Here is a 25,264-nt window from a genome sequence, read left to right as displayed (position 1 = left end):
CAAATTATTTGCAGTAAATGTGGTACATTGGTTGTTATATATGACTAAATTAAAGTTTCACACATTTAACCAAAACAATATTGGTATTCAAATACAGAGAGGTCGTGCAACATACAATTTTTAAACACTTTTTATTTTAATTATTTTCTTATCGTACGGATTATAAACAATTGTTAATATTTTAATGAATAAGTAAATGAATTAATAACCCGGGCGAATCAAATAGACATCTCGCTGTACGTATCCCGTTTGACGAGTGTTGTCAATTTAATTCGATCGGGTTGTTGGCCAATGTAAAATTAGGAGAAGGCTGTTTAAATTCCGGCATAAAATTCACATGTGTTCCATAAATTTTATGCCTGTCCCTTTTGTTTTCTGAGGATAAAAAAATGACAGGTACCTATAACTTAAAATAAATTTAGTTGGTGTGTACTGGATTTAGTACAATTACCATTAAATACAACACAATGACACTAAAGCCAACAAGCTAGATAAAGCAAGGGAATTCCTTTAGTGAGCTCTTTCAAATTTTGTCTGAAAAACGACCGGATCCTGAATAAATCCGCACTATGAATCATATGACTTTTTCGCCTTTTAATGGCGAAAAATGTTCACTAACTGCGGTCCCTACAGCCGCCATATCTCTGCTCACTACATAAATCAAACATAAATAAAGGACCTCATAAGCTGTCAACGTAATGCCATTGAAGCCTAGCTTGGGTGCGTAATATTGCTGAATAAATCATGTCTAGTTAAAATATGTCTCAATACTCAAATGTGTGGGAAGTCGTTTTAAGGAGGTTAAGAGAGTTAGGGCACCTTCTTTATCGCGTTGCTGCAGCACTGCTATTGCCCAACGGTCGCGCAGTTTAGTAAACTTACCTGTAATCCAATGAAATGTGTTTTTTATTTTAAACAAAATCCATCAACAATAAGACAAAGAATGTGTTTATCATTAAAGGTACATAAAACATGAAAAAGTTAATTATCCTGACACAATCTATGTTATGCGATCCAGTATTGTTCCAAATTCGAAAATGTGGCTACAATACCTACATAATCTTTATTGCAATATTGTTGGTATTCAATCTGACGAAGATATAAATTTTAGGAATGAGCTATTAACGAACCATACTGCAATTCATGTTTAATTTTAAATTAAAATATTGCCACAAAAATGTATTTTGCTTCATTAAAATTTCACGTTGAATCTGTGGTGAAAATTTGGAGGACAAAACTCAATTATGCGCGTGTGTCCATAAAAAGGTTGAACATTAATTACATTAACATCAGTGAGGGCCAGGTGTCTCAGGGGCCTAAAACCTTGTTTTATTGCCCCCTCGTACGTAATATACGCTTTTCCAACATTAATACACGCAGATAATTTGTTTTTAAATAACTTTCCTACATCTCCCTACGGCGTTTATCCTATTTATTATCTTCTGCGTTTTGTCTTACATGACGGTATTGACGGGTCTGGTTTTTACAGAAGCGACTGCCAATTGCCACTTTGCCAACCATGTCGGACAATTACGTGAGTTAAACAGAATAAAAAAAACGGCCAAGTGCGAGTCGGGCTCGCCCATAAAGGGGGTCACGTGGGCCCAGTGCGGATTGATGGTTATTAATGACTGCTAATGCAGCCGGGACCAACGGCTTGACGTGCCTTCCGAAGCACGGAGGATCTCGAGATGAAAACCTTTTTTTTGTGGTTACCAATCCTACCGGCCTTTGCGAAAGTTGCCTAACTTCAACAATCGCAGACCGAGCGCGTTTACCGCTGCGTCACCGAGCTCCTCAGTAGCAGCAAGTATCGTAACATAAAAGTTAGGTACTGTAGTTCGTTGTAACTTTGATTGATGTTTTAATGCAAATTGCGGTGTACAACTTATGACGTTTTAAAAAAAACTACGTAATAAATCTCGTTCAAACCAATTTTCGGTGGAATCACATATTTGTTTCAAGTTCCGGGGTGGGGGGGGGGGACGACGACGACGACGACGACACATGTTACCACTTTGGAAGAATCTCTCGCACTAACTATTCAGTTTAGAAAAAAAAATGACCTATAGATACCAAACAAGAAAAATGACCTATAGACTTAGACCTGGATTTAGGGCGGAAAGGTTCTGGAATGGCGACCACGTGTCGGACGACGCTCAGTGGGTAGGCCCGCTACAAGGTGGACCGACGATCTGGTGAAGGTCGCGGGAAGCCGCTGGATGCGGGCAGCGCAGGACCGATCGTCGTGGAGATCCTTGGGGGAGGCCTATGCCCAGCAGTGGGCGTCATACGGCTGATGATGATGAGACTTAGACCTATCCATAGATACCAAACAAGTATAAGTTTGATGAAAACAAAATTATTGTTATTTTGCTATTAAAAATATTGATGCGGTTCACAAAATACATCTACTAACCAAGTTTCAACAGTAGCTTTGCTCTAATAGTTTCAGATAAAAGTGGCTGTGACATACGGCCGGACAGACGGAGGGACGGACAGACAGACATGACGAATCCATAAGGGTTCCATTTTTGCCATTTGGCTACGGAACCCTAAAAACGCAGTATAACAAAGTGTTTTTTGACAATGTTCACGGAATTGAACCGGGATACGTACTGGAACATGAAGGCTATTTCGATTTGAACAACTTTTGTACATCAGAATATAAATAAAAAATAAGCCTTTTTAGTGCTTTACATTTTATATTCTGAATTAAATCCACCAAGTTGCGTTCGGTCAGAGCGTCCGAGCGGAAACCACATATACTATATCGATTTTCAATTACAAATTATTTACTTTTACAATGGTGCAGTTAAATTTTCACGAAATACTATTTAAAATTAAAAGTGGACAAACCCAGAATATCAAATTGACTTTACTTTTGACTGTAACAGTTACACTAAGACCGTTTTTGAAAAGTGCTCTAAGCTCATCTCTGTATACAGGGTGTTAGTGACACTGTAACGAAAACTTTGAGGGATCATTCAAACCATGATTCTGAGTTGATATCAAGTGGAATTTTCCATCGCAAAAGTAATATAAAATAATTGAAAAAAAAAAAAAACATGAATTTTGTGACTGAACATTCCACTTGATATTAACTCAGAATCGTGGTCTGAATCATCCCCTTTAGCATTACCTAACTTTACCTAAGTGTCGAATTCCATCCAAATCGCTCCAGCAGTTTAGGTGTGAAAACGTAACAGACAGAAAGTTACTTTTGAATTTGAAACATTAGTATGGATAAGTGCGTGCGAAACTCGTGAAGCTCCATACTATTTACTTTGCAATATTCTCCCTCTGAAAATCTCTTAGATGCGATCATAAATCGCTTCGGTTGACATAATAGCGTGAAGGGAACGGCCTGGATTTATGCATGTTTGATTTAGGGGAGACTGATGTTGTCATACCACAAGTATTTGTATTCACACAGAAATATTGTTCGCTTATTCCCAAGGACGAATTTAACGAGGCTCTGAGAATTGAGAACACTATTCAGCTTTTAGAGTTTGTCAGATGAGAAATGAAATTATTAAGAAAATATATACCAACTAAGTATAATCCTAGGTACGATGTAGTTTTAGGTGGATGAGACGTTTGTTATGTAAAAATTGACGATTCAAAGTGTAACTATGTTACCTACTGAATAAAGATATTTTTGAATTTGAATTTACCGTACCGAGCATCAACAAAAAAAGTATACGAAAAAACAAATATTATGAACATTACACAATTATATACTTATACAACCTGCGTACTAGTACGGAAAATTATGAGCAAATCAATACATACAGAGATAACATTTACAAAACAGGAACAAATATTTAAATATGGTCATCGACGAAAAAGTCATCTTATATTACCTAAAATAAGAACCAACTACGGCAGGAAAACTGTACGTTTTGAGGGAGCTCATCTTTATAATAAGTTGCCATCCTACATAAAAAATACTACATCGCTAAATATCTTCAAATCCCAGCTGCGTAAACATATCATGTGTACCATAGAATAATCTTGTAAAACTTTAAGTAAGTAACTAAATGAACAACCTGTATCTGTGAACGCCAATCCCTTCCTTTAACTAGTTTTTCGATGAGCGATAGGTAGTCATACTTCACTCACATTTGTAAACAACGTATCAAAGCGATGTATTTCTTGTTTTTGGTAAATTTTATATGCATACCCTCTCTGCCTGCTCAACGGCACTTTATCTATCTTTTGTAAAAACATTTAGTTCTCATGTTAAGTGACTATGTATAGTTTTTTTATGAGAATAAAGTTCTTTAAACTGAATTTACTATCATAGCATAATTATGACAAAAAATACTCTGGAAAAGTAAACTAACTTTTATTTCAGATAGCATCATTACAACAATACAGGTTCTAGCATATATCAGTCGTTATATATATAAATCAGTCGATCTTAGGTCGAACGATGCTCTTCTATCTAATAATAGGTAATAAAAAAGCCGCGGTAGCCCAGTTGGTAAAACGCTTGCCTCTCACTTTGAGGTCGCAGGTTTGTCGAATTTGTTTCCGTGTGCATGTTTGAACTATAAATGATTATCATTTTCGGAGGTATGTGACTTAACTTGTACTCGTATTGAGCTGGTTTTCCCTTCGTGGGTTGGAAGGTCGGACAGGCAGACGCTTCTGTAAGAAACCGGACCTGTCAAATCTTCAGGTTAGGCTTACCTTAACCGAATTCGGAAAAACGGGATATTACTAGGGAGATGTTGAATAGGTAAAGAGTAAATAATAAATAAAATAAATAAAAAAGAGTAAATAATGGATGCTTGTATTTCATTGGTTTAGTGGTTTCACGTACAGTACTTTTGAGTAAATACAACACATTTTCAAAGGGCACATTCAACTGATCTCTAAACATTAACTTCCGAGTTGTTTGTAAAGAAAATTCAAAGGAATTTTCATAAGCGCTTTGAAACACCATTCAAGTAAAAATAAAGGGCTTTCATTAAAGCGATGGAGATATATTTTATCTTTGCGAGTTTGCGCAGTGAATGCTCGATTGATCAAAAGTTATTGGGCTTATAATAATTGGGAAATTATTCCCTATGTTACGTTCCCGTGCGAGTGAAAATGTCGTGAACTTTGTGTGCCCGTTCCGCTTTATTGGCTGCTGCGTTTGATAACTGAATCTGAATGAGAACAGATACTTTGAAAAAAGTTTTCTTACGAAATGATGTCTGAGAATGAAATACGGGTCTATTGAACAAAATATTTTGAAGGAAGTTTCTTTGTATATCAAAGATATTTGGGTTGAGATTTTATTACGCATGATTAGATAATACGGCATAATATTATAACGGGCCGGCTAAGGGAAGTGGTAATGAATACCTATTTTAAGAAATGTATATTTTAGAAGAAACAAACATAAATTTGGCGTAAATTTCAGATAAAAACAAACCTAAATCCAAAGAGCAAATATTTACTTTACTACTTACTGATGCAAGTTAGCAGTCGTTACATGAGCCATGTCAAAGGCCTTTGGCGGCTCAATAGTAGCCCTGTCACTAGGGTTGATAGAGTTAGTACTCCACCTCACAACCCACACGATGGAACAAGAAGATAAATTATTATTCCCAATGAAATTTCATTTCAATACACACATTTCTTTAGATAGATAAAAAACTTTATTGAGCACATTAGACACAAGATACAGAAATAAGGTCAACAGATACAGAAAGGCACAACAGCGCGAGCGGCCTATTGCTCATGAAACAATTTCTTCCAGGCAACCTTTGGGTACAGGATTTTTTTTATACAAATATAAAAGTAGTAGCGTGTTATTGCATTCTTACATAAAATAATTAAAAGAACTACTTACCTATATGTGATACAAAACTAAAACTTATGCAGGAATTTAATAAAGTTACTAACCTTTTCGATTTCTCCATTACGACTTAAGTGAAAAGAAACTAAATAATTATTTATGTTCACACTAATAACTATTGTAGTACATACTTAGTATCATTGTAAAGTGTTATGCAACATTTGTCACTTAGCAAACGCGTTACTCGTGTAAGTACTCATTTGGGTTCGTAGTAAGAAAATAAAAATACATTTGACGCATGTATTGGAAATAGAATAATATGTGTATTTCAATACATGAAACACTTTATTGTATAACGTATAATTAACTAAGTACTTAATAGTAGAGTAGAACAGAAACATACAATGGTTACTTGCCAGCCCGAACACCAATTAACATGGACAGATAATTTCTGTCGCGGCGTAAGCTTATGCTCAAAACTGACAGTTCACATTTCAATGTTAGCCCAGCTGACGTCATCCCACCCTGTGTCGTCATTTTGTAAAAAATAAAACCCACGACCAATGTTTTTTATATTAACTTTACAAGAAAATTTTGTACTATTAGTCAAAGATTTACTTACAGTTTTAAAGATTTTTATATAAGTGACAAGTAAAAGTAATTAAATACATTAGTCGGTAATTCATCTAATTTTCAATAATAAAATTTACGTCCTTGGAATATTGGAGATACAAAAATGGCAACACAGTGGTAACATTTACGTCATTAAAGATCTAGCAATGGCGTCTTGTCATAGGATTGAGCATATCTGGCCTTCTTATACCATGATATTGACTGCCATGATGCTGACGTTGCAACGAGCGGTGAAGCCCCGACGTCGTCGAAAATGGCCACATCGAAGCAATTTATCTAATAAAGCAATTTGGCATTTGCGCATATAAAAGTAAGTGTGCAATGCAAACAAATGTCAAATAGTAATATAGCTTTCTTAGATGAATTCCTTCGATGTGACCATTTTATACCATGCCTATTAGTATCAGGCTCAAACCTCAACCCCTTTGGGTTTTACTTTAGTCTTAAATGGCTTTAACACTGCGTCACCTGAACACCTCAAATATAATGTACTTTTAGCAATCAGAAGCAAATTTACTTAAAAAAAATAACAATTTAATTAACCAAATTTATAAAAATATAACGTAGAAATAAATGGAAATTTAAATAAACATACAGACCAAAAAATGAGCAAACAAACTAAGTTGACAAACAAATATTAAGAACTCTTACGTGTACCTCGCACGGCGGTTGACAGGCAAGTGAGCCCGAGCCTCTCGTGCCCTGCGCTTTTATACTGTCAGCCGTCGTACTCCTATCCTTAACCTAACTAATATCTAACAGTACAATTATTGTACACGGTTGTTAAAACATTTCGGTAGAAGAAACATCATCTCCCTAGTCTTTTGCCGTTTTTCATCCGAGTCCGATTCCGTCCGTTTACTTAAACTGAAGATTTGAGAGGTCTGGTTTTTTACAGCGAGGCGACTGCCTATCTGACCTTCCAACCCGAACGGAAAACCAGCCTAATTACAAGTTAGGTCACATACTCCACAAAACACATTTCTCGAGTATGTGAGGTGTTTTCATTATGTTTTTTTACAGCCGAGCACATGGTAATAATTTAAAGATCCAAACATGAATTGAAAATCATTGGTTTAGGCCCGTACTGGAGTTCAACCTGCGACCTCGCAATGAGACTTAATCGTTCTACCACCTAGGCTACCACGGCTCCATATCCGTATCCTTCTTAATACAACGTAGGTATCAAAATTGACTAAATGTTATCATCTGATTACCTACTTATAGCTCTGCTCAACTCGTTCAGGCGTACTTGTTAATTGTTAATTATTATAAGTAATCGACGTCCTTTTTCTTTATTCAAACCGATTGTAGTTATAACCTTGCGTACTTTCAAAGGAGAATGGGCGAATCTGGTCCAAGAACCTCCACTGATGAGACTTATATGTAATGAAAGCTTATGCTTTCCCTATGATTCTGGCAAAGTTCTATCAAATTCTGTCCCGGGGTTCTTTTTTTACGGCCATGTTTGTCCTGGCTAAAAATGTGATAAAATACAGTGGGAGCTAAAATCGACTCAAGATTTGTTGCTGGATAACTAAGTCTACATAAATAATTATGTATCATATTGTATATCATTTTAAAGAGGATCTTTTCCAGAATCCGAAACATAAAAAAAAAAACAAAAAAGTCTTTATGTAAGCGAATTATAGTCAATTTGCATCTGCAGCGCCATTGTTTCTCGGTAGCTAAGTTCAAGTTTCATGCCTTTTACCCCTTCCAAAAGTATCTTACCGATTTTTTTATATTGCTTCCGGAATTTGATCTGAGTGATAATAACAAGAAAAATAAATAGACACCTCTCCGATAGAGACCGCCTAAGCTATTGCCTATTGCAAGAAATCGTCATCATTAGCAAGTCATTACGGTATTGCATATTATAAGCTTATCAGCAATTTGGAACTTGGTCCAAGAACCTCCACTGGTGAGACTTGCATGTAATGATAGCTTATACTTGTCCTATGATTCTGGCAAAGTTCTATCAAACTCTGTCTTAGGGTTTTTTTACGGCCATATTTGTCCTGAGTGTACAGTAGTGGACTGCAAAATCACCTCAGGATTTGTTGTCGAAAAACTATTTAACTAAGTCTATATACATAATTATATATCATAATGTATATCAATTTTAAAGGGGAAGGTTATCAGAATCAGAAACACAAATAAAAAAAATGCATTAAGTATGTAAACGACTTTTAGCCAACTCACGTCCGTAGCACCATTTTTCTCAGCAGCTACGTACGAGTTTCGCGCCTTCCAACCTTTCCAAAGGAGCCCAATCATTTTTTCCTTCTTCTGATATTGCATTCTTAACCTGACAAGTGACAACAACAAGAAATAAAATAGATACCATTCCGATAGAGGCCGCGTAAGCTATGGACCTATTGCAACCCAAGTAGCAACCGATTGTCTTAAAAGAGAATTGTAGATATCTTGAAGGCAAGTAGACTAAATCAAGCCCTTGTCTTGGATAAGTCTTATATGTCTCCAAGATATCCCTCAAGATATCTTGAAGACACAGTTTAGTAAAAGTGGGCACATACTTTAACTCTTATACAAGACAGACTTAAGACAACGCTAAGTCAGACTTAAGCCCTACTTTAGACAATGTTCTTGCGTATTCTAAACTTAGAATTCTTGTAGTATCACTTAATACCAAGAATGTATACTTGAAGATATCTACAATACTTAGTTAAGACTATAGGATTGAATTGCACTGAGTCAATTGTAACTTAACGAAGTAAAACTTCAGGTCATACTTAAAACGATTTTTACTTCACGCGTCTTTATTTTAGAATATAATGGCGAACATTTACATTAACACAAGAAATGAAGTCTGTAAGAAAATGGCGACTAAAATACTAGTTGTTATTTTAACAAAAGGTTATTCCGCCGTTTCACATACAGGAAATTATAAACGCATGATTGTTTCTCGTGTAAAATCGATAGAAAGTGTTAAAAAACAGAAGGGCCTTGAATATACCAGAAAAATAATAATAAAATTTGTATTGATTATTCAGCAAATAAAAAAAATGGTGACATATGGTACAGATAAATTCATTTTCTATTAATACGTGACAGCTGAACGCAGTAATTGTTACTACAACAGAAATATTATATTAATTTACTTCAGTTTTTGACGATAATATTGTCAAAAAAAATTACTTGTTTTCGTCCCGTAAGTGCAAAATGGCGTTAAGTAATATTTTTCTAAATGAAGTAAGACTTTAGAAACAATTGATTTCGTAAGAATCAGTTTAGAAAAGTAAAGTCAAGTTGCACTTCATCAAGTACTAGTTAAGATAAATTTTACTTCAATTGTCTAGGAGTATACCCACTTAAGACAAAAAGTATTTAGTGAATTCCTACTTAAAACTCTTATATCTAAAGTTATCCTCTATTTTGATTTAGTGAAGTATTGTCGTAAAATCATGTTTGTTTATTTTGTGCCAGAATTAGCTATGTAACAAGTAACAATTAAAATCGAACGAGCTTTTAAAACGTATGGAAAGTATGTTTGTTTAAGAGGTAAGTTTTTCGACTCGTGGAAGATAAACAATATTGTTATGCTAAGTTCTTACTTGGATAGGAATGTGTTTTACTTAATTGTTTAATATTTATCAGAAATGGAACTAACAAACATAAACTCAATTTGTTAATGAGTCTCCGCGCATACATTCTCATAGGTTACCTACATGGTTCGCTGACGCAAAGTAGGTACGATCACCGCGCTTCTAATTGCCAACGGAAACAATGTGATTATTGTAAAAATTTACGAGTGTCCGTTGAATATTGTATATACGAAGAACCCTTGCAATTTGATTAACGTCGTGTGTGTGCGCGGTAGTTTCTAATCCCACCAAAAACATTATTGTTAATAAAGGCGGCCAATTTCCCGATGACTTTTATCAAGCTAAAAACATATTGGAATCGAATCTAATGCTCACTTTAAATGCATTTAACCATACACAAAACTTAAAATATATTTATGATTGTGAATAAAGCTTAGTTAAAAATAGGTACATTTTTAAAATTATTAAAAGAAATAATGAAATGAAAGAAGAAAGAAAAGTATCTAGGAGACACGCGGTAGCGTGTCAAGCCAAGTTCAAGAAATAGAACTGGCGAGCCGCACCGTGTGTAATATTACACGAACCATCTGGAGCCACTTTTGACCCCCTCATAAATCAAAAACTATATCACATAAACGTATCAAATTTGGCTCATAAATTGAGACTTGCAACATACATATGTGTTCTAAATTTCATAAGCTTATCTCAAACGGTTATTTAGATATTAATATCCAAAAATCCTCATTTTTATCATTGACTGACTGACCTATAGATCAAAACTCTAACCCAGTTGCAGATGACCTAGAAAGTTAAAATTTGGTATGCAGATAGGTAATTAGATGAATACAAAGGGAAAAAAAACTAGCAACTTTTAAATAATTAGATTCTATTATGAACGCTTAACATAAATACCTAATTAGTGCCTGTACCTAACTATAGATGTAAGAATCAGTAAGTAATCAAAACTCATGACAGCCGGTCTTTTTGTGGTAGGTATGTAGATTAACTTAACATAACATATCACGCCTATATGCCCTATCGGGGTAGGCAGAGCACTAAGTGATCATGGAACCACTTGATGCCACATTCGACAAGTACTTTGAGGGTAGGTAAGCAAGTTGGAACATGTGTTTAGCGGTGATAGGTTGTCAGCTTTTCGCCCATGATACAACACAACTCTCATCCATTTTACTGGCATATATTTTTTTTAACTTAACGTGAATCTTAAACAAGTTTAATAGGTATTCAAATGTTTTATTTTTATAAAGTCGACTTTTAGTTTTGAATTTGTCCTTTTAAAAGGACCCACGCGTTACGAGGATATGTACTTACCTACAAAAAGTAATGATATCCAATCAAAAACATAAATGTGAAATGAGAGCCAAGTTCAATATTATCGTTAGCAAAGTTTTTTAGTTACAAACAAACTCAATTTGCTAACGAGTCACCGCGCATACATTCTCATAGGTACATGGTTCGCTGACGCAAAGTTGGTACGATCACCGCGCTTCTAAGTGCCAACGGATACAATGTGATTTTTGTAAAAATTAACGAGTATCCGTTGAATATTGTATACACGAAGAACCCTTGCAATTTGATTAACGACGTGCGTGTGCACGGTAGTTTCTAATTCCACCAAAAACATTATTGTTAAAAATGGCGACCAAGTTCCCGATGACTTTATCAAGCTAAAAAAATATTGGAAGCGAATCTAATGCCCACTTTAAATGCATTTTACCATATACAAAACTTAAAATAGATATGTTTATGATTGGCAATGAAACTTTGTTAAAAATAGGTACATTTTTAAAATTATTAAAAGAAAGAATGAAAGAAGAAAGAAAAGTATTTATTTATTATTAGACTAATAGGTACCTACTTTTAAATTTGAACTTAGCAGGTTTTTAATATAAAACTCGATTTTTCATGGTGTAGTGTTGCCGTGCGCTTAGACTAGGTTAGACTAGTTTAATCATTTTTGAGAAGATTTGTGCGAGACGTCCTGGGCCGCCACACGCTGGTTCGGAATTGAAAAACAGGAACTTACGACTTTTTTGACAAAATTGAATGATTGTGTTATACTAATCGATAGAAAAAATTGATAGCAATGAAGGAGATATCGCATCGCTAACAAAAACAGTAGGATGTGCATTATCACAGGTTAATTTTCTGTATTTAATTTTCTGCATTCGAAAACCACCAGATCTTTTTATTTTTTGAACTTCGTCCATCTTTCTGCTTGCTTCTATTTCGATTTTATCGTCCAGTGAATAGACTTTTCTTATGTTTTACTTATTGTAGTCAAAAACGAATAAAACAGTCTTGTATAAGAGCAACAAATAATCTTAACTAATCTAATCTCAAAGCTTAGTATTAAAATTGCCTTAAGTATATCTAGGCAATTCATTTTTTACTTTACAAGACTAAACTGATACTTCAGTAAATCAATTTAGTATTAAGTGAGCCTTCAAATAATCTGAGTAAAGTAAAAATATACTTTTAGACTTAACAGTAGGCTGAGATAAGACTAAATAGTTTTGAGAATACTTAACTTGGTTTTGTGTATTCTAAATTATCTAAAGTAGGATTTGTTGAAAACTATATTAAAGAAGGAAAAGAATTTATGAAGTCCTAATAAGTCCTATTTGATTTGGATAAATCTCACTTTAGCTAAAGTTTAGACATATATGACTTAATCACAATTCTTGTTTGCTACTTGGGAAGATAACGTACTCAAAGGCTAGTCACTATAATCCAACAGACGTAACATGATTAGAATGCGGGAGGACGCAAATGTAGTATGTTTTCTTTCACCACAATCTTGTTTTATTAATCCAGGCTTATATCTTGTTTTATAAACAATGCCGAATGGTACAACAAACGTATCGTAAACGTAAGGTTGCCTGGTAGTAATTGCTACCTTGGCAATAAAGCCGCCTTTTGCACCAGTTATTGCCTGAACTTGTTTAATAAATGTGTTTCTTTTGTATACAATAGAGTCATTATATTGCATCTTGATTAGAATGACTTATTTCTTGTTTCTCTCGTACTAAGCTGTATACTGTTAGTGTTAAAGAGACACATATTTCGTCTCTTTCGCATAAGGCGATGTACTACATTTCCGTCCCGCCGCATTCTAATCATGTTACGTCTGTTGGATTATAATGACTAGCCTTTGAGTACGTTATCTTGCAATAGGTCCATAGCTTACGCGGCCTCTATCGGAATGGTATCTATTTTATTTCTTGTTGTTGTCACTTGTCAGGTTAAGAATGCAATATCAGAAGAAGGAAAAAATGATTGGGCTCCTTTGGAAAGGTTGGAAGGCGCGAAACTCGTACGTAGCTGCTGAGAAAAATGGTGCTACGGACGTGAGTTGGCTAAAAGTCGTTTACATACTTAATGCATTTTTTTTATTTGTGTTTCTGATTCTGATAACCTTCCCCTTTAAAATTGATATACATTATGATATATAATTATGTATATAGACTTAGTTAAATAGTTTTTCGACAACAAATCCTGAGGTGATTTTGCAGTCCACTACTGTACACTCAGGACAAATATGGCCGTAAAAAAACCCTAAGACAGAGTTTGATAGAACTTTGCCAGAATCATAGGACAAGTATAAGCTATCATTACATGCAAGTCTCACCAGTGGAGGTTCTTGGACCAAGTTCCAAATTGCTGATAAGCTTATAATATGCAATACCGTAATGACTTGCTAATGATGACGATTTCTTGCAATAGGCAATAGCTTAGGCGGTCTCTATCGGAGAGGTGTCTATTTATTTTTCTTGTTATTATCACTCAGATCAAATTCCGGAAGCAATATAAAAAAAATCGGTAAGATACTTTTGGAAGGGGTAAAAGGCATGAAACTTGAACTTAGCTACCGAGAAACAATGGCGCTGCAGATATAAATTGACTATAATTCGCTTACAAAAAGTTTTTTTTTTGTTTTTTTTTTTATGTTTCGGATTCTGGAAAAGATTCTCTTTAAAATGATATACAATATGATACATAATTATTTATGTAGACTTAGTTATCCAGCAACAAATCTTGAGTCGATTTTAGCTCCCACTGTATTTTATCACATTTTTAGCCAGGACAAACATGGCCGTAAAAAAAGAACCCCGGGACAGAATTTGATAGAACTTTGCCAGAATCATAGGGAAAGCATAAGCTTTCATTACATATAAGTCTCATCAGTGGAGGTTCTTGGACCAAGTTTCATACAAAAGTGCCCATTGTCATTTCGAGTGTATGTGGTATCGATTGAACACTGTGTAATAATCGTGGACCAGTTCGAACAAAATGTATTTGTCTTAAGGCGGTTACTCACCGGGAGCATTCGCATGTTGTTTGGTTGCAGATCAGATTCACTAAGTTTCGTTCGGCGTTCAGTGTGCATCCGGAAGGCGTAAGAGAAAAACACGAGTATTTATTAGGCAGCAGTTCAGCGCCACTATCACGCACGATCGTCTTCTTCTTCTATCGTGTAGGTTGTGAGGTGGATTACCAATTACTATTAAAAAAATACTATTAATTAATTAAAAAAAATACTATTGAAGTATATTTGATTGATTGATTGGGTGGAGCCGCCAATGGCCCCTGACATGACTCATGTAACGTCTACCAGAAGTAGTAACCGGGACCAACGGCTTAACGTGCCTTCCGAAGCACGGATCGTCTTATTTTCGGACAATCAGGTGATCAGCCTGTAATGTTCTAACCCGACTAGGGATCACAGAGTCATTTTTGTGATATGTCCCCATCAGGATTCGAACCCGGACCGCCAGATCGTGAGCCCAACGCTCTAACCACTAGACCACCGAGGTTGGTAAGTTACATGATTATTAAACATATTATATATTATAATGCTCCCAGTAAGTGACCAACCTAAAAGAAAATGTCCGTTTGTTGGACGTGTAATGTCCGTGCTCTGTACGCTAGCTGTACTGTACTCGTATCGACGTTTTGTAAGAACGCTATGTGTGGTTGTAAAGTCTTTGTGATAACTATTGCGCTTTTGTTTTGTTTTTCCACTTTTTAAAATAGTTTTACACATGTTCTCAGCGTGACACAAACTGCCCATGGTATACGATTACCGTCAATTTTGATAGGGTATCATTATTATTGGGCATATGGTACAGTGGTTTGCTTTTCACACGGGGAAGGTTGGTTCGAGTCGTTGCCGGATTGCACCAAGTTATTAATTTATCTTGAGTGCACTTTTCACAAACACAGTTGGCTCGACCGTTATAAATGGCGATACGGCTCACCAACTATCTCGTTGGTCTGACAGAAATCTCGGTGTGGTTTGGGTACTTAGTTCATGTTGCGATGAATGTGCCTCTAACTACCTCGTTGGGAATATACTCGTCAGCTTATAATAATATGTTATGACAAACGTACAATATAGTAGTTTTTTGGGTATGTGCTCTAACCTAAATAGAGAAATGTCCAATCTAGTCTCACGTACAGACGACACTTCTAAAACTCTGATTATACGAATCTCGAATATTTGAAACTTAGTCCGCTTCTATAACGAAGAGTTTCAAATTGTGCTTAACAAAATTTTAGCATACCTAAACTCGTAACTGTTCCGTCTTAACTTGGGGAGCTGGATTTTAGCCTTCATATACATGTGAAACTCGACTAAATTGGTCAACTTGATACTGAATCACGTACTTGCAGTTGGAGTGTTAATTTTGAATGATTAGGTATGTAATGGTGGAGAAGTAAGCCATCGTTATGGCAGGACGGAAGAGGCGAGTCACAGGGACTGTAACCTGGAACCTGAGAGGGCAGCAGGAACTGTCAGTACTATTCAGAGGCGGAGGACAGCCTAGTACGGCTTAGAAATAATCTACTCTGGGCGCCATCACACTGGCGTCAGACAGAGTACTGCGAGGCGGGAGGCAAGAGGGAAACCACAGCCCTATTATTAAAAGTAGCATGGAGAATGCTACACCGACAAGAGCTTGGCTCTTAAATTAGTGATGAGTGAGGTATGTAATTGAAAGACTGGATTATCTGACGATCCATTGTTGTGTTGCTGTTGACTTGTGGTTTGAACACTAAAAATCACTTACTTGGAGTAGGGAAAGAACAAAAAATACTTTTAGATACTAATCGTCTCGGTAACGTGGCTTATATTTTTGTCTTAATGCTATCATTAACTACTTGGCCGGGTATTATCATGGGCACACCGTAACAGTTGAATAAGATTAACAAGATACAGTTGTTTGGAGCGGTAAAGGAAAACATCGTGAGGAAACCCACATTCCCGAGAAATGCATTTCAGAGATTTGTGACTTAACCTGCACTAGGCTGGTTTTGCCTTCGCGGGTTGAAAAGTCAAACAGGCAGTCGCTTCTGTGAAAAACAGGACCTGTCAAATCTTCAGATTAGGTAAGCGAACCCTGTGTAAAACAGGATAATGCTAGATATGATGAGTTGTTTGGTCTCTGGCTATCTATTGCAAAGGGTAAACAGTAGCTTACATGCCAGCTACTAGACGGGGCGTACTGTTGATATTTGCAACGTAAACTTGTAAAAGTACGTGCGAAAATTAAATGCAATTAATAATATTTTCAAAGTACCTAGCACACTTGTATGCTGCAAGTCCATTCCCACCTTATTTTTATTTATTTGTTTATTTCAAATCGGGATACAAACAATTTAAATAACAATTTATAAAATGCAAATAGTTTGTACATTAGCCAATGTAGTCTAAGTTGAGATGTAGACACGGAGAATAAAATATTGAATATTAAACATAAGTAAAATTCTAAAATTCTAATTCTATTAATTCTATTTCTCTTTTGTTTTGTATTTTGTTTTTTCCTGTTTGTGCAATAAAGTATTTGTTATGTTATGTTATGTTAAAATGTGACATTTTTTTATAATTACAGTGCACTTTGAAACTACTCTTTTTTACGTTAAGAATAACGCAATAGTGTTCAAGGAAACTCAGACAAAGCGATCGAAGTGAAATAAATCTTTCACAGTTAATTGCTGTTTCAAAAATATGCTCGTAATAACCCAAAGTCAATTAACCATTACTTGAAAACATTATCATCTTCCCGCTCGAATTACTTCAAATAAGTAATTATGCATGGGGACATTGTAGAAATCACTTTATGAGGCTCTCCTATGTAATGTCCAGGCTTGAATCTCCTCATTGTCCAGAAAAGGCCTCAGGCCATTAACCCAAATATCTCCACCAACCCACAGTGGAGCAGCGTCTTGGAGTATGCTCCATACCCCCTGCGGTTAATCGTGAAGCCTGTGTCCTGCAATGGGACTTACAGGTTTAGGCTTTAAGTATTAGGCTCCTTGACAACCTAGTCAGATGAGATACTTTTTAGGAAACGTCAAAGTTTTCTTTGGATTTTGTATGGAAATACTGTCCTGTGGCCTGTGGCGTCATCAATAAAAACGGCCAAACGTCGTACTTACTCATTGTTACTTAAGTAATTCGAAAATAAAATTCGGAAATAAACCGAAAATTATTTTTTATCATCTTAGACTGCCTCCTATTTCTAAATTAGCATTTTATAATTTGTCAAATACCCATTTATAGCTTATAGAGTAATACGTATATGCTGTAATTACTTCCGTCTTTTTATAGGACGACGATTGGTTGATGATGATGACGCTTACAGGGGAATAGGTAATCTTCTTTCATGTGGGTTGTGAGTTCAATAATCAACCTCATCAACCCTGGTGTCTAAGTTACTATTGAGCCGCCAAAGGCCCTTGCCTAGATTTATGTAACGATTACACATTACGAAAGTAACTAGTAGTCTTGATATTAAATATCTATGTTCCAAACATGAATTCTTAATACTTATATAAATACTCGATTTCTGTGGTTAAGAGCCGGGATTCAAACCAAGGGCAGTGTGATGTATATCAGCCGTTCTCCGAACAAGACTACGACGGATTTAAAAAAATCATCATTATCTCCCTAGCATTATCCCGTTTTATACAGGGTCCGCTTACCTAACCTGAAGATTTGACAGGTCCGATTTTTTACAGAAGCGACTGCCTGTCTGAGCTTCCAACCCGCGAAGGGAAAACCAGCCAAATAAAAAAAAATAACTATATTAAATATATTTAATAACTATCATATCATCCTCAACGATCACGTATCGCCACCAAATTCATAAACGACCATCGACGCGCGCCCGAACAAATTTGTAAGGGATAACGTTTCCCCGAAAGTGTTTATGATTTTATGGCACTCCTTCATTCTCGAATATGGCTCGTACAATAACGATAAAGTGTTACGAGTACGACCTTCTTGTATGGGCAAAAAACCTAACCACGTGCCAGTTATAAAGGACACGAGCTTAATGATATTACTTTTACAAAGAATTGGTTGTTAACCGTCCCGTTTGATGAAAGTGCTAATCGAAACGCAAATACAAAAAATGAGAAATTTTGACAGTGCCTTTTTATATAATTTGGGTGGCGTTCTTTAATTAAGTTTATCTGAGTTGGTAATGTGTGTGGGGAAAATGGATATTTTTTGTCAGTACGCCATTTTGTCCTATTATTACAAAAAAGATGTTTCCTATTTTTGATTTCTAATGTATTTCAGTCCATTTTGCGTATGTTTTTCTTTCTAAAATGTTATTCTTTTTCTCTGTAGCTTTTATACTTTTGCTTCTATACCTTAAAATAAGTAAATTAAATCTGACCCGCGCGCGGTCTCAGATTTCGTCTGCGCTCGCCTGCTTGTGCAGGACGTTTTAAACACTCGTGCGCATCGTCTTTTTTCACGTGCAACTTATGACTCGAGAAGTATATCTATTTTATTTTATATTATATTTATTATTTATTGTATATTAGGCCAAGACACTCATAAAAATTCACCCACGCGTACCTACTCGTTTACAGGTTTAAATTTAATTCCTTTTGTGGGTGTGGGTTATAAGGTCAATGACCGACTTCAGTTACCATGGTGTCTGATGATAATATATTTATTAAGGATACGTAAGTTAAAAGTTAAAAGAAGCTAAAAGTTAAAAGAAATAAGTAAAATATTGATAGGCACTAAATATGTAAGTAAATTAATAATTTATAAAAGCCAAAATAAATTAAAAATAATTCAAACGTTACTTCTTCCAGCCTAATGGGACCTAAATTAATTATCTGCTTCTACGTTCCTTTACAAAAAAGAATGAGCCTACACATTTTCTTTTCGTAAAGGAATGTTTTTTTCGTACGATCAAATATTTTATATTTAAAAGATGAAACCTTACATAGGAACAGGAAATTACTTTTTTCCTTAAAAACTTATTAACGTCTTGCGTGAAAACACATCTTCGTATTCGCAGATTTAGAATAACGGTAACGCTTAAGATAACAAAGAAAAAGTAGCTTTAATAAAGAAAGCGAAATGACGCAGATCATTTATAATACAGCAATGTCGTTGTCTCCCCTAACGCAGTGTAGACCGATACCACTTTACATCCTGCCAAGAGAATTCAATTTAAAGGCTCATAAAACTCAAACTGTCACGGTCGACTGCGCCTCAAGCCTTTTGAAGTTCCTTAATTTTATTTAAAAAAACAACGAGAGAACAACTGGCGGAAAAGTGCTCCAATCAAAGTCAATTCAAGTTTATTAATTTGTAAATACAGGACTGTTTAGGGTATTCTTTGAAATAAAGTCTTAATTCTTCAAGACCAGGGAATACACTCAAAATCGTTTAAAAAACGGGGTCGAGCAATCATTTTTTTTTTATTTCTAACTGTATACGTCGGAATGGTAGAAGCAATTTATCGACAACAACATTTTATCGACTTGGCCCATAAGGTCATGAAAATGTAAACGGGCTCTATGACCCAAGCTTGGTAGAGGGGCGAATAAGCGAACAGAGAACGAAGTTCAGTTGTGTGACGACTGCCGAGGCGAGCGCACGTCCGCGCTGCGCGTTTCCAATTTACTATTACGCGTATCTCCGTAATAACTACATCGAACTCATTTGTCATTTCAGTCGTAATCTAGACAGTGTGTGAGTGCTAATGACCTTCGTTATGAGGCATTATCTGTGATATGTGATTTAACTTTTTTGTTTCGAAAACTTAATGAGGATGTATGTCTTATTGGCAGTTCTTAGCCTGTTTATTCAAGGTTGGTAATCTTCTGGACATTTCAAATCTTATTTATTATATCTTTTGTATTTTTTCCTACTCTATAATATGTTTTATAAAGGTTTACATTCTTTTACGCAAACATTTTAATCTGACTAGATTGAGTTTAATCTTTGAATATTTAATATAGAAATCCCCCCTTGAGCTTTAAATAATAAACATTCCAGTAAAATTTCGCTATAACAATGCATTTAGAACAAAATACAAATTAAGTTAGAGCTGCAAATTGCCTGTTCCACGTCAATGCGAGCGAAGTCCCTTGTTGGGCGCCAATTGTGATGTAATTGCTTACAAGCTTGTTTGCTCGGAATAAAACTTAAATATTTGAACAATGTTTAGAAGATCCCTTTCATAAAAGATCTGTTTACTTTAAAAATGTTATCACATTGATAGTAAAATACTAAAATACCTGTAACAAATTATTTAATCTTTATCGTGATATTATCATAATAATGTAACGATCTCTCTTACGACCGCGTGATTTTAAATTTAAAAGCAGGAGTAGTTTATACGTCGCTAAATAAAAAATAATAAATTCATTTGAAAATATGAAATTATTTTTATTAGTATTGCAGTCAATTGGGTTAATTTAGAAAGTTCTCCTTGGGCTTGTTAAAAAAGTGGGTAGGCAAAATGATATAAATAACATTATATTATAAACTCATCACTTTACACGGATTTTACAATCTGAGAATAAATGTTTATTATTATAACAAAAATTGGAGTGTAGACCGATACCTTATTATCACTTTACATCCTGCCAAGAGATCTTGGGGGAGGCCTATGCCCAGCAGTGGGCGTCATACGGCTGATGATGATGATGATTATAACAACGACTTTATTGAACACACGGGAAACACAAGATGTGCTGATGTACAATATAATGGTAGGATACAATAGACTGGTAAGGATCTGGAAGTGACCTAATAGCGCATAATGCTTCTGTTTACAGCAAACAGGGCTATTATGTGTGAGTTTATAATATAACATAAGACAAGCTCACCACTATATCTTAATAGGGGTAGTCAGAGATTCATCCATCGTAAGATGAACTAAGTACCCACAGTTTACCGAGAGCTTTCTGTTATAACAATTATCGCCGTTTATAATGGTCGATCGAACTGTTAGTGAAAACTGCAAGATTTATTTATAACAACTCATTGGTGCCAGTCTATAATATGATATTATAAACTTTATACTTATTACGTATCTTCGTACGTATCGATCACCGTTGTCTAGTGGTTGAAGGTTAGGCTCACGATCCAGAAGTATAGGTTTGATTCACCATTACGTTACGATACAATAAAAAACGCTATATTGCGCATAGAAACACATCACTAAAAACAATCACAAAAGTGATGAGGGAAGCACAATCGGCGACCTTTTTGCTAAATAGCAATTTCTTCCAGACTATCAGCGGCAGCCCCCGACGGATATTCCTCGGTTATGTATTATGGTAAAATTATTATCGCTACATTTAAGTATATCTTCGAGAAACAGACACGTTAGGAAAAAACTGTAAACATCCATATTCATTGTTTAGGTACTTAATTATATCTATTATCGAAGTCTCGAGATATCAACTCTTTTTTAGAAAGTATTTTTAAGTCTAATATAATATTTCCTTACATAATACTTTGGTTAAGTCGGGGGTTTTGAGTTATTTTATTCTTTTTCAATGAAATTTTTACCGTCGTGGGCTTTTTTCAAAATTTTTAATTTTGCTTAATTCTTTACAGAAGCGACTACTTGTCTGACCTTCCAACCGCGAAGGGAAAACCAGTCCAATATAGGTTAGGTCACATACCTCGGGAATGTGGGTTTCTTCACGATGTTTTCTTTCACCGCTTAGCACGTGATTATCATTTATGGTCCAAACATGAGTTCGGAAACAAATTCGAAAATCATTGGTTTAGGCCTATGCTGAGATTTGAACCTGCGACCTAAAATTGAGAATCAAGCGTTCTACCAACTGAACAACGACGTCTATGAAAATAACTAATAATAACATTATTTCTCTATAGAAAATTGCAATGTAAATCTATGTTATCTAAATTGCAAAATATGTGACGTCACACCTAGGGATGTAACTACCTGTGACAAGAAAGAGAGTAGAGTCAAAAAGAGAAAGTAAAAAAATCACGAAAGTGAGACGTAATTTTCGAATGGCCCCGAAGTATATTACTACACTGTGATATAAAATTCAATTTGTACTTCGTAATTGTTATACCTGCCCTTAGTCCGGTCAGGTAATTGTTAGTAAATATTTAAATAACGCTGGGGCTAACTGATTCAATTAAAGTTTAATACTCTTAGTCACATTTACTTTGCCCTATACATAACATAAACAGCCTATATACGTCCCACTGCTGGGCACAGGCCTCCCCTCAATCAACCGGAGGGGGTATGGAGCCTACTCCACCACGCTGCTCCACTGCGGGTTGGTGGAGGTGTTTTTATGGCTAATAGCCGGGACCAACGGCTTAACATGCCCTCCGAAGCACGGAACTTTGCCCTATATTAAATCTATTTATTATTATTATTTTTTTTTATTTGGTTGGTTATTCTTGATAGCATCCGTAATAACCCTGTTAGGCGTGACTTAGATCTTAATATCACTGGTTCGACTCCTAGTGCGGGCGGTAAACCAGTGAGTTTGTCTTTGCATGTTTGAATGACTGATATGACGTGTTTTCGAAGATTTGCGTCTGGTAAATGGCAATAGGCTCGCCCTCTAGTTACATAGGACTTAAACATAGCTGGCGAGGAGTGGTTTTGTGTACTTTACACCTCTGCCTACCCCTTTGGGGATGCAGGCGTGAAGCTATAGTTATTCTTGACCCCGTACTGTCACCTATACTAAAACATACAGATAATTATAATTCTAAGTTTAAATCCTAACCAAACAGGGATCACAAAGTAATTTTAGTGATATGTCCCCACCAGGATTCGAACCCGGGGCCTCCGGATCGTGAGCCCAACGTTCAACCACTGGACCACAGAGGCCGTTCGTCGTGATGTCCTATATGTTGTGTAATAATTACTAAGTAAATAGTAATTGGGACCGACTGCGAAACACGGATCATCTTACTTTCGGACAATCGAGTGATAAGTGCTAACTAAACTAGGGATCACAAAGTGTTTTTCCACGAGAATTCTAACTTGAGACCTGCGATTTGTGAGCCGAACGCTCAACCACTGAACTACATACCTGTTAGATAGATAGATAGATAGGTCGTTTATTTGCATGAACACAGTACAATGGTCTTAATAGGTAATATGTTTGTATGTCCTTAGTGTATTCAGCCTGCTTGCAGGCGTGCAAATATTAATTTACAATGAAAAATGTTGATGATTATGGTGATAGTTTACCAGCGAATGACGAAAAAATTTTAATAGTCACAAAACGTTCACCACCGCTTCAATTTTGGAATTGTGGGAAACATACCGCAAAAAAGTAGATAGGCTTCTAAACTGGGCTCGATAAAGCTTAGCGAGTATTAAGTTAAGCCCGCATAATCGTGGTAAGCCAGTGTAAGACCGGAACGAAGAGCTAGACTCGAAATTAGTCGTATTTGAAGCGGGAAATAAACAAAACTGTTGAAGTATAAAAGGCTAACAACAGTGCTAGAAAGATACAATTGGATTAAGAATAGAACAAAAGCTAGAAATGTTGTTAAATTGTTGTTGTTTGCTTTGTTGAATATTTCGCGCATAATTACCTATTTACTCACGGACGATCATCCAATTGTAATTCCTCTTTATTTATATTATATCTTTGTTGTCCAAAGGATGAGAGTCTTCAGCGCTCCCCATCTGTCCGGCCAAGTAGTTAATGCCATATGCGGCAAATCTACAAGTCACGCCAAAAACATCCTTGTTGCACCGTCTCGCATCTAAAATCTATATTTCCTGTTTCTTGTCGTCTGGAAGAAATTTCTGTAGAGCAGTAAGGCCGCCAATTGTGCTGTATATATTTCTTGTGTATGTTTTAAATTGTTTCTTGTATATCACCATCATAAGATCACGACAATATCCCAAATTGGGGTAGTCATAAGTACATCCATCGCAAGATGAACTAAGTCCCCACGCTTCACCAGGATTATTGTTAGAACAACGTGATAGGTGGTGAGTCGTATCGCCGTCTATAATGGTCGAGCCAACTATGTTAGCGAAGTAATATAATTATACGTACTAAATAATATTTGAGAGGGGCTCCCATTTAAGAAACGCGATTTTTTCAATGGTACGGAACCCTTAGTGCGCGAGTCCAACTCGCACTTAGTCGGTTTTTTTCATACACCTAGATATTACCGTTCACCTTTTTCAAATCAAATCAAATCAAAAATATACTTTATTGCACAAAAATTGGGCGGCGGCCTTATTGCTCTAGAGTCTAGAGCAATTTCTTCCAGGCAACCACCAAAAGGAAACAAACATTTACAAACAACTTGGATGCGGGATGGTGCAACAAAAAAATAAATACCTAAAAATAAAACTAAAGTTAATATAATAAATACTCTTCTCTTTCATTCATCTGAATATTCATAATTATCATATCATTTATTTTACCATTCTTCATCCAGCCAAGTCGTTACTGTCATTTGCAGGAAACCTACAAAAAGTCATGTTAAAAAAACAAACGTAACCTAACAATACAATTGAATATAGAAATATACTACCTACCTATGTCATTACTGTCTCAATGTTTATTCCTTCAACTTTCCGTCAAAACCATTTCGATAATAATTTATACTAGCCAGTACTATTATTATACTGGACGCAACTAGTAATTTCATGCCATGCTGTTTCCATACCTTACCTAATAAAGGGTTGTGAATTGGAAAAATTAATTAGGTACCTACGTACATGGAACCTGTAAATGTGTTTTTGACACAAAGTGAGTTTGCAATAACATAACTCACGTCTTATACTCCCGTTAAGTACATGCCTCGATCAACCAGAGGGTTGGAAGGTTTACCGCAACTGGCATTAACTACTTAGCCGGCCAAATGGGGAGCGCTAATGACTCTCACGCGATGAGGGGCCTAGTTGGGCGCGAACCTCGGCTCAGGGCGTCGTCTGAGAGTCTAGAC

General features: G+C 35.8%; 1 protein-coding gene across 1 annotated transcript in view; it reads left to right on the top strand.

Annotated features, from left to right (window-relative positions):
- The first annotated feature begins 19,920 nt into the window (after nt 1-19,920).
- Nucleotides 19,921-25,264, top strand: part of LOC126366842 (uncharacterized) — a 46,411-nt gene continuing 41,067 nt past the window's right edge. The window contains exon 1 of the mRNA XM_050010174.1: nt 19,921-20,148. Within this exon, the coding sequence (XP_049866131.1) occupies nt 20,103-20,148 (46 nt within the window). The 5' untranslated portion in view covers nt 19,921-20,102. The remainder of the gene's footprint in view (nt 20,149-25,264) is intronic.

Source organism: Pectinophora gossypiella, chromosome 5 (genome assembly GCF_024362695.1).
Source record: "Pectinophora gossypiella chromosome 5, ilPecGoss1.1, whole genome shotgun sequence".
NCBI classification, from domain to species: domain Eukaryota; kingdom Metazoa; phylum Arthropoda; class Insecta; order Lepidoptera; family Gelechiidae; genus Pectinophora; species Pectinophora gossypiella.
This window is presented reverse-complemented; position numbering and strand designations above follow the sequence as displayed.